General features: G+C 41.5%; 1 protein-coding gene across 1 annotated transcript in view; it reads left to right on the top strand.

The window, feature by feature from the left end:
* gli2a (GLI family zinc finger 2a) overlaps positions 1 to 12,904 on the top strand; it is an 83,689-nt gene that overhangs the window by 9,744 nt on the left and 61,041 nt on the right. Inside the window, exon 2 of the mRNA XM_085434426.1 lies at positions 8,676 to 8,815. Coding sequence (XP_085290552.1) covers positions 8,701 to 8,815 — 115 coding nt within the window. The 5' untranslated portion in view covers positions 8,676 to 8,700. The remainder of the gene's footprint in view (positions 1 to 8,675; positions 8,816 to 12,904) is intronic.

Below are 12,904 nucleotides of genomic sequence, written 5' to 3'. Positions count from 1 at the left end.
GACCATGTACTATATAGGCCACGAGCTCCACATCTGTTTTCTGTTGGTTGAGAGAGACAAAGAGATCAACCACAGGATATTGCCTTTACTAGAAGGAAAGGTCAGGTTCAGGGGTGGAGTAAGAACTCATCCACAGGGCTTTTTTCTCTCTGCTGTTTTAGATGCCTTTTATATTACATCAGTTGTTAGCTTCTCATTACTCTGTATGATCTGCAATCCACTGGATACTTGGTCTTTGGTGAGGGATTTGGTTCCCCCAGTGTGTTGTGCACATTGTAAACATTTGGAATGGATAGTAGATTCATACAAACATGGAATGCAATGGAGAAAATAGTTCAGTAATCCCCGATTTACATGCCTGTGATTGAAAACAGGGCTCACACATATGAGCCATAGTGGTTTTAATTGATATAAGAAATTATTTGCAGGCTTCCTTTGATTCACTGCACGTTAAATTGCTCTTAAAGCAAAGATCTTAAAGTAGCTCAGCCAAGTTAAGTGCTTAACCCTTAAAACAACCTTGACCCTGGCAATGAGAAAGCATATTGTGGCAATCGTCTCCTTTCTGCTTGGCTGACCTGAAGCTATACATGTGAGGCAGCCTGTGGTAATTTCGACCTCTGAATCAAACTAATGGATAACGTGCTACTGTCAGGCCTCTCACGTCTCAACTGCTTTCATGATCCTTCAGACCTGAGCTTCAAATCCTCAAAGGGAGACATTTCTCCGCACAGAAGTGATTCACCCATGGAGAATGTGTCCTGTCCTAGTCTAAACTTGTCTTTTCCCAAAGGTCTTTGTAGTCGCCGTCCATTTTGGCATATCATCTGTCAACAAAAACATTCCTAGTCTGATACAGACTGTTTTGCACTGATGGGGTACAGATTTTGCCACAACAACATCAACCACATTAAGTAGTTTTATGGTGTTATGAAAGGAGTTGAGGGTTTGTTTAAAGGTGCCAAGGTCACATCTTCCGTTTTACAAGACATCTGCATTTTGCATGATGTCAAATATTTGTAATATTGTATCCTAAGAGTTTTTTTTTTCATTTGTAACAGATTTGTAGCTACATAGGGGAAGAATAAAGAAAAAAACAACTCTGACATGTTTTCATATTTTTAATTTTATATGGTGGACTACAGTTGAGCCACGTTACCATTCAGTGGTCATCCCAAAGTTCAGTCTTATCCTGTTTACCTTTGATCTTCGGTCTCCACCAACTTTTAAGGGAAATGTTGGATTTTTAGTTCTTAAATGATGAACTGTTGTTGGGTTTTTAGAGATTTATCACTGAAAACAGCATGCTGCCATGGCTGCAAACCCAGCCAAAACTATAAATTCAAGTGAAATAAACTCTTGGGAGAAAGAGGGCCAACGCAGTTGAGTGACCCGTTTTATTGGTATTGGTTATTATGACTATAAAGGTATAATACCTGGTCAAAAAACTCTAAGTTTTCCACATAATCTCAAGATTTAGTACCTAACAAGCATATCTACGGTGGGTCATTACCCCATGACTTTACTTTCACATGACCATGACCTATGTTCTTTACTCTGGCACCGAAAACAACATGCAGAAATCAAAAAGTTAAAACAATTAAGTAATGGACATTTGCCTGAATACAGTCTCAAATGTGGTGAACCAAAGGTGAAAGTTTTAGAGTGTGGTTTAAAAAGTACTGCCATTTTACTGTTAGGTAGTGTTGCAGCCAAGACCAAAAATGAGCTGAATAGTCTCAGGAAGGAAGCATTTGGTAAGTGAAAAATGCTCTCATGGAGAGAACATCTGGGAAGTTAAATTAAAGGTTACTTATGAAACTGTCACAGAGTCAAGGAGAAAGTCCAGCCAAGGTGGTTAGAGCTGGCCATGAGAGGGGGAAACCATATGTTTTTATGTCCACATTTTGCCGTGAGCTCTCTGAATACGCAGGGGATGCAACAAAAGCACAGTAAAAAAAAAAGAAACTTGCGGTGAACCTGTCACCAGCACTTCCCCTCCGTGCACCGTACACCTGTCTACCTGTAAATTAGATCTGACAGCTGAAGAATTCCTACGTAACCTAAAAATAACATGAAACTTATTCTGTTCCTACGGAGAGTAAATAAGTAAAAATATAAATTATACAATTATCAAGGCATCAGTTAGATGGTTTAGTGGTCATTGTGTGTCACTGCATTTTAAAAGATTGTGAGTTCGATCCAAGCTAGCCAGCCTTATTGAAGCATGCTAGCATACGGTGTGTGTGGTGATCAGATTCCAACAAACCAAATGTGGGTGGGACAATGTGAAACACCCTAATATGGTAAGAGGTTATATGTAATGTAATTAACAAACTATGCAGAATATAGATTGGTCAAAAAGGTAATAACTAAAAAACAAATGGATTCTTTTTTCCCCCCAGATTGACTATTAAGTAAATACAGTAAGCATACGTGAAAGATTCTTATAAAATAGCCTTCCTTCACCCATGTTTTCCCATTTTGTGTCTCAGTAGTTGTTCAGCCGTTATTTGAGCTGCTGTTCTGTCTGGTAACCATCTTTAGGTTTCAATAGGAATGCATCTGTACATCTGCAGGTCTCTTTTTGAGCGGCATGTTTCTTGTTAGAGCCAAGTATTCTGACTTCTATAAAGTAGAGCAAATACAAATGTGGGACACCGTCCCTGTAACAAGAAATAAAAGTGTTATCCACCGCTGGTCACGCTATAGAGCTGACTTTTAGTTAAGCAAACTTAATGGTTTAGCAGTTTTTTCAGCTTATGTGAATTATCCCTGTCATAGGACAACTTTAATCTAATAGGCTTAGTCACCTAAATGTAACCAAATCTGAACCAAAAAGATGGCAGATCAGGAGGTACTCATAAGGGTTAAAGATGTTAAAGGTGACAAATAAGAAAATATGAAGAGTAGTATACAATCCAAAGTCTACAATACCTCAAAAAAAAGATCAAAAGTCTTTCATCTTAATCATGGCTCCAAAACAAAATGTGTGATGAAGATCCAAAAATATGTAAAACAAAACCATATTTTGGCTCATTTTAGTTGTTTTGTTAACCTGCATGAGTGTCACCGTCAGAAACCCGAGCAGAGAGGTCTGCAGGTGGCATAGGGGCTGGAGACCTCAGTTATCCGTCTGTCCCTTGTTTGCCAAGTGAGCAGAGTGTGGGACAGCAGTTGGTGTGAGAAACTGACTGTGTGTGTGTGCGCGCTGCCAGGAAAGAGAGCCTACCAGCATACGGATCGCATTCACTGAAAGATAGGAAGGAAGAAAGTAAGAAGAGCAAAGCCTGGAAATCTTCAGAATGAGAGGGCCTCTTTTGATGTGTGTTTGCATTCCTTTCAGTGTTGGTGAAAGGGGAGCTGTTGAACGGTAGTGGAGGAGAGGAACACTTGAAACTGAACGAGGCGCTAAGAAAAACACACACCGGGTCTCATAACAAAAGTCCTGCACGTCTGAGACGAAGGGGGCAGAAGGTAAATTAACAGAGAGCGGAAGAGGAGTTCAGACAAAAGCAGGCGAGACCAGGGGAAAATCAATCCTGACGTGAAGAGCAAATTCATTAAGCAGGCGATTTTTCTCACTACTGCTTTCATCGTTGCTCCCACAACAAATGATTTTGCTCAGAAATAAATGGAATGATATGGCTCTCCTATGATCTTAGGTCACTGGCAGCTCATCTAGGGTTTGGTTTGGTTTTAGCCACATGCTGAATAGCCTTTTTTTTTTTAATATATAAAGTAGAAGATGATACATTTCAAATGAGGTGTTAGACATTTTGGGGTTAGTTTTTTTGTGTTAAAGTTTTCCATTTGATCTTCCAAACAGGCAAAACGTCAATGAAAATGGGGGGACATCAACTGAACACTAATCCTAGGTGACCTGATGGATCTTAAGAGGTTAAGCCTCGAAGCAGAAAACATATCAGTGACAACTCCCCATTACCTCAGTCTTTTTCCGGTGCCTTGTGCGGTTACTGGCACGCCTGGACCGTCCATCGTAGCAAAGTCCTGGGGAAGGAAAATCAAGATGTGCAATCTCTCCTATAAACTACTCCTTTTCTATGAATCATCAAATACAATAATTTATTATAAATCTAGAATATGTTCAGCAGACTGCATGTGACAGGAAAGGAAGGATTTGGGTAATTAAATAAATATAAGATGTTTCTTTGTGTCTGTGCTCACTTCTAAATAGCAGTTTTGAATGTTTGCAAGATAATTCACTAAAGTGGGGAAAATCATCCAGTTTTTTGTGGCAGGAAGGAGCAAGAACAAAGATGAAAGTGAAGCTTAAGGTTTCGGATATGGTTAGTCTGGCCTTAACCACAGGCAAAGAAAAGCAGCTTTGCATTCAGATGAACAAAATAAATCATTTAGAACTGCAATCTGCGTAAGTCTTGTTTTGGGATTTTGTTGTTAGACTGACATTGCTGTGGTGTTTTTAGCTCTGCACTTCCAGGAAATCATTCGATCATCAGAATTTTGAGGCCGTCTGTAGAGCATCGCCTCCAGTGACCGTCCTGTAAGAGACCAGATAAATTTAAAAGCTTGGGTTCTGCTCAGGTGTAACATAAAAAAAGAAGACTCAATCAGATGCCTGCTCTGCCCTCTGAAGTCTCTGAGCCTGTGGTCACATGACACCAGAGGGTGGATGGGGGGGGGGGGGGACGCTGCTCGTCCTGCGACAGGCTGCCCAGCCAACCAGAAGATGAGTAAAGAAGTGCACCCTTGTTGTTTGTTCGCCTTTGGCCCCTGCCATCTGTCCGCTTAGTTCCTGACACCTGTACCAGCCCGTCAGAACTGGGCTCCCCTGTCATTGGGGGCAACAGGGTCTTGCCTGTAGGGAGAGATTGGTTAAGGGGGGTGGAGGGTGTAATGTAACAGCTCCAAGGTATTAAGGAAGGATGAGTGAGGGTGAAGTTGGGGCCACTTTTTCAAAAATGTGCTCAAATTTTCCAGTTATTGACAGTTTTTGCACCTGTTTTTTTATTTATTCGTTTCTTGCTAAACGACCTTTAAAGGTGTTTGCACCCCCAAACCCCTCTTAATCTAAGTATTGGCTCGAGGTTCAGAGGCAACTGGAAACCAAATAGTTGGCTTGCTGTAAAAGCATGGAAACGGCCATTAATGCGATGCCAGATGTTCATCAGGCGGCAATGTTAAGGGGAGGATTCTCAGTCAGGCTGCTTGAAAGGCGAACACGGTTGCTCCGAGCTCTGGTCTGTTCATGGGCACATCTTATCCGAGCCAACAGGGATCACCACCAAAAACTAGTCGGCTTTTTGGCCAACTCTAAATACGATAAAGGCCCATGAAAGAGCAAATTAGATTCTATCACTAAGGTGATGTCAGAGTGACGGACTTCTCAGAGACGAGATGGCTCGCTGGCGAGCTCAGCGACATTTTTGGCAGCAGAAAAAAAGAAACAGATGTAGCCTAAACCTGTTAGTCGCCCACCTCTAATCGGCTTACATTGGCTCACTGACAGGCGACTGGCACCTCCGAAGGGTAACAGACATGGCTGCTAGTACGCACACCTCACAATAAAGCATGACATGTTGGAAATCCACATGAAACCGAAAACAACGCTTCACACGTTTGCCTGGTAGGAACCAGATCACTGAGCTATTAGGTTTCCATTTGAATGACAGTATCATTCTCCACATTCCTAATTGTGTATTTACCTGGTGTCACACCATCCCGTGTTTTAATATGTTACAACATAGGCTCCACTAATGTAATTTATTATCATCAGGCTGCTCTGAAAGCTCCCTGAAAAGCCTTCAGTCGATCCAAAATACACAATGAGACAACTAACTGGGACTAGAAAGAGAGATCCGTGTTCTTCTATATTAACGTCTCTTTTTTGGCGCAATTTAAAATCCAGAATTGAATTTTAAAATACTTCTCCTCTTGATTAGGCCCCATCTTATCTTGAAGACCTCACAGTATCATATAATCCCAACAGAGCACTGGCTTAGTTGTGGTTCCTTGAGATTCTAAAAGTAGAATGGGAGTTAGAGACTTCAGCTATCAGGCCTCTCTTCTGTTGAACCAGCTCCCAGTTTGGATTCAGGAGACAGACACCCTCTCTGCTTTTAAGATTAGACTTCAAACTTTAAGATATAAGCTTTCTAAAAAAGCTTATAGTTTGGGATGGATCAGGTGACCCTCCCTAACACAAAGTGAGCCGGGTGTTGTTGTGGATAGGTGCTGTATAACTGAATTATTTTGTGGTTTCTTTGCAGCCAAAAATCACATTTGTTTCTCGTATATAAGCAACAATTAATATCCTCTGGATGTTGTTTGTGTTCTTTGGGCACATATTAGGTCATAAACACATTTGGTTTATAAGATCTGAGGTTGTTTTAATCAGCTAGCTGCAAACAGGTGTGAGGAGAGGACAGAAACCTGCAGACCCAACACCCCCCTGTGATTACATGCAGTTGTTCATTCTCTTGTCTTTCCAGCATTGTGACAAACGTTTTCTCACCAGTGTCTGAAAGCATGTGGAAGAGCAACGACCACAAGCTAGCCAGAATGACTTTTCCCTTCTAGGCCAGCCCGGTGGTGGGGGGCTGGTGGGGGAGGTGGATGGAGAGACTGGGTCTTATTTGCTCTCAGCAGAGGATGATCTTGTAGGTCCCACCAAGTCAAACAAGTGGCAGGTTGCCAAGTCATCGAGCCTTTCACACAGACATGAGGAGGTATTGACACAGTGCGTGAGGCTAAAACCTCAGCGCTGAGGGCCACTCACATTTACAATTGGAACAGAAGGGGCTCCATGAACTCATTACATCAAACTGAGAAACCTGAGGGTGTGTGTGTGTGTTCAAGGCTTTTCGGTTACACTGGCCCAATAAACACATATGCACACCTAGGGCTGGGCGATATATCGAGTTTTTTAAAAATATCGATATATTTTCATACGAGATATAAGATGTGACAATATCGTTTATATCGATATAGTCTATGTTACGTTATAATTATACTTGTGGAGCCGCAGGTTTGCCTCTCTTTCGTCCACTTTTGTCTCTACGCAACGTTACTCGGCCTCGCCTCTCCTTCACTGAACACAACTCCCCCTCCCCCATAGCTTCACCTGCAGGCAATGACAAGATGAAAGCGGAAAATCTCCGTTAGCGAGTTACCGTGCGTGGGGCTGGACGGTGTCAACGTGTTAGCGAGCTAACCGCGCTAACGAGCTAACCGCGCTAACGACATGCAGCCCGGAGGAGCTGCACGGCCTAAAATCCTTTCATTTTCTCAAAAATCGACAGCGCGCCTTATGTATGAATTCTGGTTGTGCTTGCTGACCACAAACCGATTTTATGTGGTACACAGCGCTCAGCAATCTGTCAAAAAATGTTTTAATATGACTTTGCTAAGCTACGGAGCTGCACCGCTTGATGTCGGAGGATTACGGCTACCGGGGAGGAGCCTCGCGGAGTGATACGTACTGTGTGTATAAGGACCATAAATGGCACCTGTTCAGAGACGTGGTGCAGCTGTGAAGTCTCTTTGTTATTATGCTCAGCGTCTATTAGTTTACATTTTGACTGCACAATTGTGAGCTTTTTGTTATGCACAAAAACAACATTGTTTTCTTTTATTTATGGACCATGATTATTTAATAAATGCTGATAATTTATTTTTGAGTAATTTCTTCATGTACATCTACGCTGTATGTAAATAAAAGTGCCCGTGTGACAGCTGGGACACAGTGTGACTAAGAACTCTCTTTTTGTTCTTAACTTATGGCTTTAAAAAAAATATCGAGATATATATCTTATATCGCCATCCAGCTAAAAAATATCGAGATATGAATTTTGGGTCATATCGCCCAGCCCTATGCACACCTATGGAGATATGCTACAAACACACTATAGCAAGACAGTTTTTGTTAGTTCAGTATGAAAAAAAAATTCACCTCTCTTGCTTCCTGTGCCGTCTGTTATGTCAGCAGTAATTGCTGAGAGTAATTTACTTATTTAATGTTTGGCTTCCTGAAAGCCCAACTGTGCAATTCTACAATCTCCAGATTTTAATGTTGGGTCTTTTTCCAACTTAAATTCTATTTTGTAGCTTAAAGATTGTTGAAATTTGTTTGGCTTGTGAATGGAAACATTTGTGCTCTGTTAAACTTAGCTCTGTTTTTGTTAGTCTAGTGGTTCTCAAACTGTGGGGTGGGACCCTCTGTTGGGGTATTTGACCCACTGTAAGGGGTCAGTTTTTTGTTCTTTGCTTTTATTTTTTTGTTACTATTCATGTTAATAATTGAAGATAAATGTGGACTGTAAAGTGGGAATTAGTCTGAGTTTCTGAAGAGGGGCATGCAAGAAAAAGTTTGAGAACTGGTGTGCTAGATGTGAGAATGATGAGTATCTTTTTCGCTCGTTAGAAGAAAAGGACAATGTTTAAATATTTTTCAATGCAAGAAAAAAAATGTTTTGAGTTGATTTCCCAGAATGACAGAACACTAATACATTACTACAATACATTAATACAACTGTCTGACTTTTCTGTATTATTATTATTATTATTATTATTATTATTACGCTGTTTTTGCTTCTGCAGGACTTTGAGTTCAGCACAGTACTTCCTTCACCACATGATGTTTTCCTTGATCAGTTTTTTGACCTTATGTTCTTATGTGTGTCTTGCCTCTGCAGCTTGTGACAGAAATTGAAGAGCAGCATGGAAACTTCAGCTCCAACAGCAACTGACAAGAAGGAGTGTAAGAGTTCTGGTCTGGATGGAAGCAGCTTCTCAGAACTCCCGAAGAAACCCTCGCCCACCACTCTGACCAGAGGTACATCCGTATCCGTTTGCTCTTTCCTCATTGTAAGGTGGAAGTACAGCAGAAGAGATGACAGATTAGAGCTTTGACATAATACTTGTCAAAGTAATTTGTTAAAAAAAAAAAAAAAATCAGCTTCTCTTTGGCGCCTTCAAACACCAGAATCTGGACCTTTGTCTTTAGGTTTCTGCACTCTGCACTGCAGTGAACTGCTGCTCACTAAGTAGTTGGGTGGCACATGAAAATGCTCAAAGATGGGGGCTGCGTGTTTCAGAGATGTCAGAGAATGAGTGATGAAAAAATGTTATAATGAGGTCGAAAGACCTTGTTCTCACCTCCCGAGTGTAAATTTCATGAATTACTAAAAAAGGCTGGCACAGCAGTGGACGACATGGTGTATCAGAGGCCGTGGATAAAGAGGAGGGAGGAGGGAAGCACCTTTGAAATGCTAACAAGATGTCGTATGACATTGTGGCGTTAGCGCTATTTCTGCTTAATGATGGGCTTGGTGGCCTGCCACGAGAGGAGCCATGAGCATTAATTGTTTAGGGATGCGTGGTGAGAAACTAGGGCGTTTCAGTGCGTCCTCTCTGGCACCTCCACAAAGGGTCCAAAAGTTTTTCAAACCAGCGATAAGAAAATATTGCACTTGCCATAACATGAATTATTCAGTCGTTTACACAGTTGTGACCATTGTGTGTCACGGAGGCTGTGGGGGTTGAATTTTCATAACCTTGCCCCATTGAAAAGCAGCAGGCTGCAACCATCAGGGGTTATTTGTGCTTGTGAGGTAACAGTGAGGGTGCTGGGTGTCTAAGACTTCGTCTCATAATTAAAAGATGAGAGCTCATGTTTTCATTAGTGAGTGTGTGATGAAAACTCATCATAACGAGGTTGGAGGACCTTGTTGGGGCCTCTGAGGTACAAGTGTTATAAATTACTAACGCCGGCTGGTGGACACTGAACCCCCTCAGAAAGATGCTCTGGCATCAAGTGAGAGGCCACTGCAGCGAATTCAAGTTGTTTTACTGTTTAATGAAGTGCCTGATGCCCTGGCATCACAAAGCTCACTTTGTCACACAGGGGAACCTTTAAAGTAGGACATTAGTATGTCATTAGATAGTTTTAAGGCTTTTGCTTTCAATTTGGATCATGCCTCCTTTTCGTTTCTTATATTAGTATGCAGATTCAAACAAAAAATATAGGACGATTGTGAATACATCAAGTAGTTTTGTACTGGTAAACTTTTAGGGCCTTGTTTGTTCTGCTTAGTCGTATTTGAAATGGAATTTTTAAGTACTCAAACTACATTTAAAAGTACCCGCGTCCTACTCCTAACCCTAACCCCAGATGGATTTCCGTTGACCAAGTGGGTGTAAGGTTTAGGTTTAGGTTCAGATCCACTCTTCTTAAAGAATTTCTTCCTCTTAGGAAGACCAAAATGGAAATGCTTTTTAAAGAAAAATTACCGATGTGGTCTCATTACAGGACATAAAATGCTGCCAGTCTTCCACAATACCATGATAGCACATGGTGTGTTTTAGAGTGAGTAGCTTCACTCACTGCCTGTGACGCTATTGGATGCACAAGGATAATAGTTCAATTTTAAAAGAGCTATAGGTTTCTTGTTGTGATAAGTCGCAGGTTTATCAGCCTTCAGACTGTTTAGGAGCCTTGTTTCACTTTAAAACCAATTATCAGAATTGGTTACCTTGGGAGAGTTTAAGTCTGACTTAAAGGAACGAGAGAATAACTCTTTTACTCAGTGTGATTGTTTTAATGTACTTTTAATTTGATCTGTTATTGTATATTTTACACATGTTGGTATGGGATATTGTATTTGTTTTAAATGTTATATACTTATGTGGTATGCGTATTTTGACTTTTGTTGCCATGATGCCAGGTCTCTCTTGAAAATGAGATTTTTAATCTCAATGAGATATTTTACCTGGATAAAGGACTAATAAAAAAAAAAAAAACAGTATCCCTGCAAGTTGAAAAAGGATGACTACTCTGAGCTTTAACGGTGACACCAAATGGTCCCCTGTATAGTCCATATGCAGTGAGGTTATTTTTGAAAATATAACTCCACAATGGAATAGTGTAACTCAAGGAGAAACAACCCGTGAACATCTTGTTCTCCATAATCCCTTCTGTCAGCTGGTCACGAATCTCATCACTTTGCTTGTGTTTCATGGAGACTTGCATTGCCTTGTTGAACTTGTCTGTGTCTCTGAGTGTGGAAACATAATGGAAGTTTGTGTCTGGTTTCTAATAGAGTGTGTTAGGATCCAAGGGGAAAGAAGAAGTAGGATGAGGATAAAGGGAAAGGGGAATGCTGGCACAAACGCCCAGATCAAATTGAGTCCATCTGATAAGAATCAGACTTGTTTCTCAGGGTCTTGTTAATGGTTTTAAATGGGCACCCACATTCTGTGTGACAGCCTGCATCTGTCTCGGTGCAGGGCGTGCTTCCACAGGCTCGCCTCCCGCAACCTGATTCCCAGGCCCAGGGATTTACGAGTGCTTCAGCATGTCAGAATAACATGTGTTCAGATTAGGTGCCCACTTCCAGGACTGTAAAACATCTCACAATTTCAAAGGGAAACCTGTGATTGATACAACCCCCTCCCCACTTTGCACCAAAGTGTACATGCGCTCAGATGTGCTACTCTCCTCTGACCTCGACTGACGAAGAGTGACGGTTTCAAACACAGACCTGCCAGAGTTCTTTTACGACTCCCGTTATATTCAGAAAAAGTTTGCCAGAGAGAATTTTTCCATCATCGCTCATTTTTGTGTTGACTGTACGAGGCCAGTGGAGCAGACAAGCTGGGTAATGCTGATTATTTCTGCCTAACCACAGTGTTGTCTTCATCTTTCTTAGAATTTGCCAGAGGCTTGTGAAGCCTTTGCAAAGATCGATGATCCTCAGCATATAAAACGTAATGTCCACAGATAGTTATTCGTAGCACTGATGTATCTAAGGAGAGTGCCAATAGAAGAAAAATGACTCACTTTCGAGAGACTCACTTTCGAGAGCCCTTACTGCAAAAGCATTAAATCACTTCTTCCAGTCTTTCCTCATGAAAATAGATCAGAAATAAGTCTTACTACTCTAACTCGAAATATCTCTGAAACAGAAATCCAAAAAACGTCTGTTTCTGTTCCTACGGGTATTTGAATGTAACTCCTTGGAGCCTTTTATTAGGGTAACTATGAGTAACTTTCTGAAGGCTAAAAATGGATCATATATTACAATAAGCAGAAAACAAATTGCATCTGCAACTTTTCTTCTAGATTTAAAATGCTGGAATCATCTGATTACTAAGTTTGAGTCCATTTTATTGGACTAAGAAAATTTTATTCTGAATCAGGTACCTGTCAGCAGGTGAATCTCTTGCTTTTTAGCCCTATGCTGAACACAGTTTCAGAAACTAGAAGATACAAAGATCTTTAATGTCAAGATCTAAGATCTTGACATTAAAGTCCAAAATTGTCACCAAAGGTTCAAGACTGGTTTCTGGTCTCCACAAGGGTACAGCTGTAGTACCATAGAGGTTACCACCCATGAGATAAGCTGTTTTACACGTAAAGGTACCGAAAGCGTAGCATAGATGGATGAAGACATGGTGTGTAGTATAATTGGTCTTTCTGGGAGTGGAGGGTGGATTTGCGATAAGGAACTGGGTGTTAATTATGGTTATCATTGGGTAAGTCTCAGAACTTGAGTCTGAGGGTCTCTGCTGAGGTCTCTGCCTTATGCACGGGGCCTTTCTCTGGATGGTGCTCTGGAGTGGGTCACGGCCCTCCCTGGCAGAGAAAAATGTCCCAGAGAAAAATAGACCTCCCCCCATCCCTCCCCGTCCACAGGGCTACTCCAAAGGGACAGCCACTAATCTTCCTGAGAAAGAGATTTCTGCTTTTCTTTCTGTGCTCCTAAATGAGGCTCTTACACTGTTGTGGTTCCACCGAACAGTTCAGAGGTGGAGGAGGGGGTGGGGGCACTCACTGGCCAGAGTTATGCAGGGATGACTCCATTCATGTTATACCCCTGTGCCCCCCTTGGGGTTCAACTCCTTGGCCCTCCACCTTGGTTGA

Source organism: Copadichromis virginalis, linkage group LG16 (assembly GCF_057382275.1).
Source record: "Copadichromis virginalis isolate Kocher_CV1m ecotype Utaka linkage group LG16, C_Virginalis_male_GT1.1, whole genome shotgun sequence".
NCBI classification, from domain to species: Eukaryota; Metazoa; Chordata; class Actinopteri; order Cichliformes; family Cichlidae; genus Copadichromis; species Copadichromis virginalis.
This window is presented reverse-complemented; position numbering and strand designations above follow the sequence as displayed.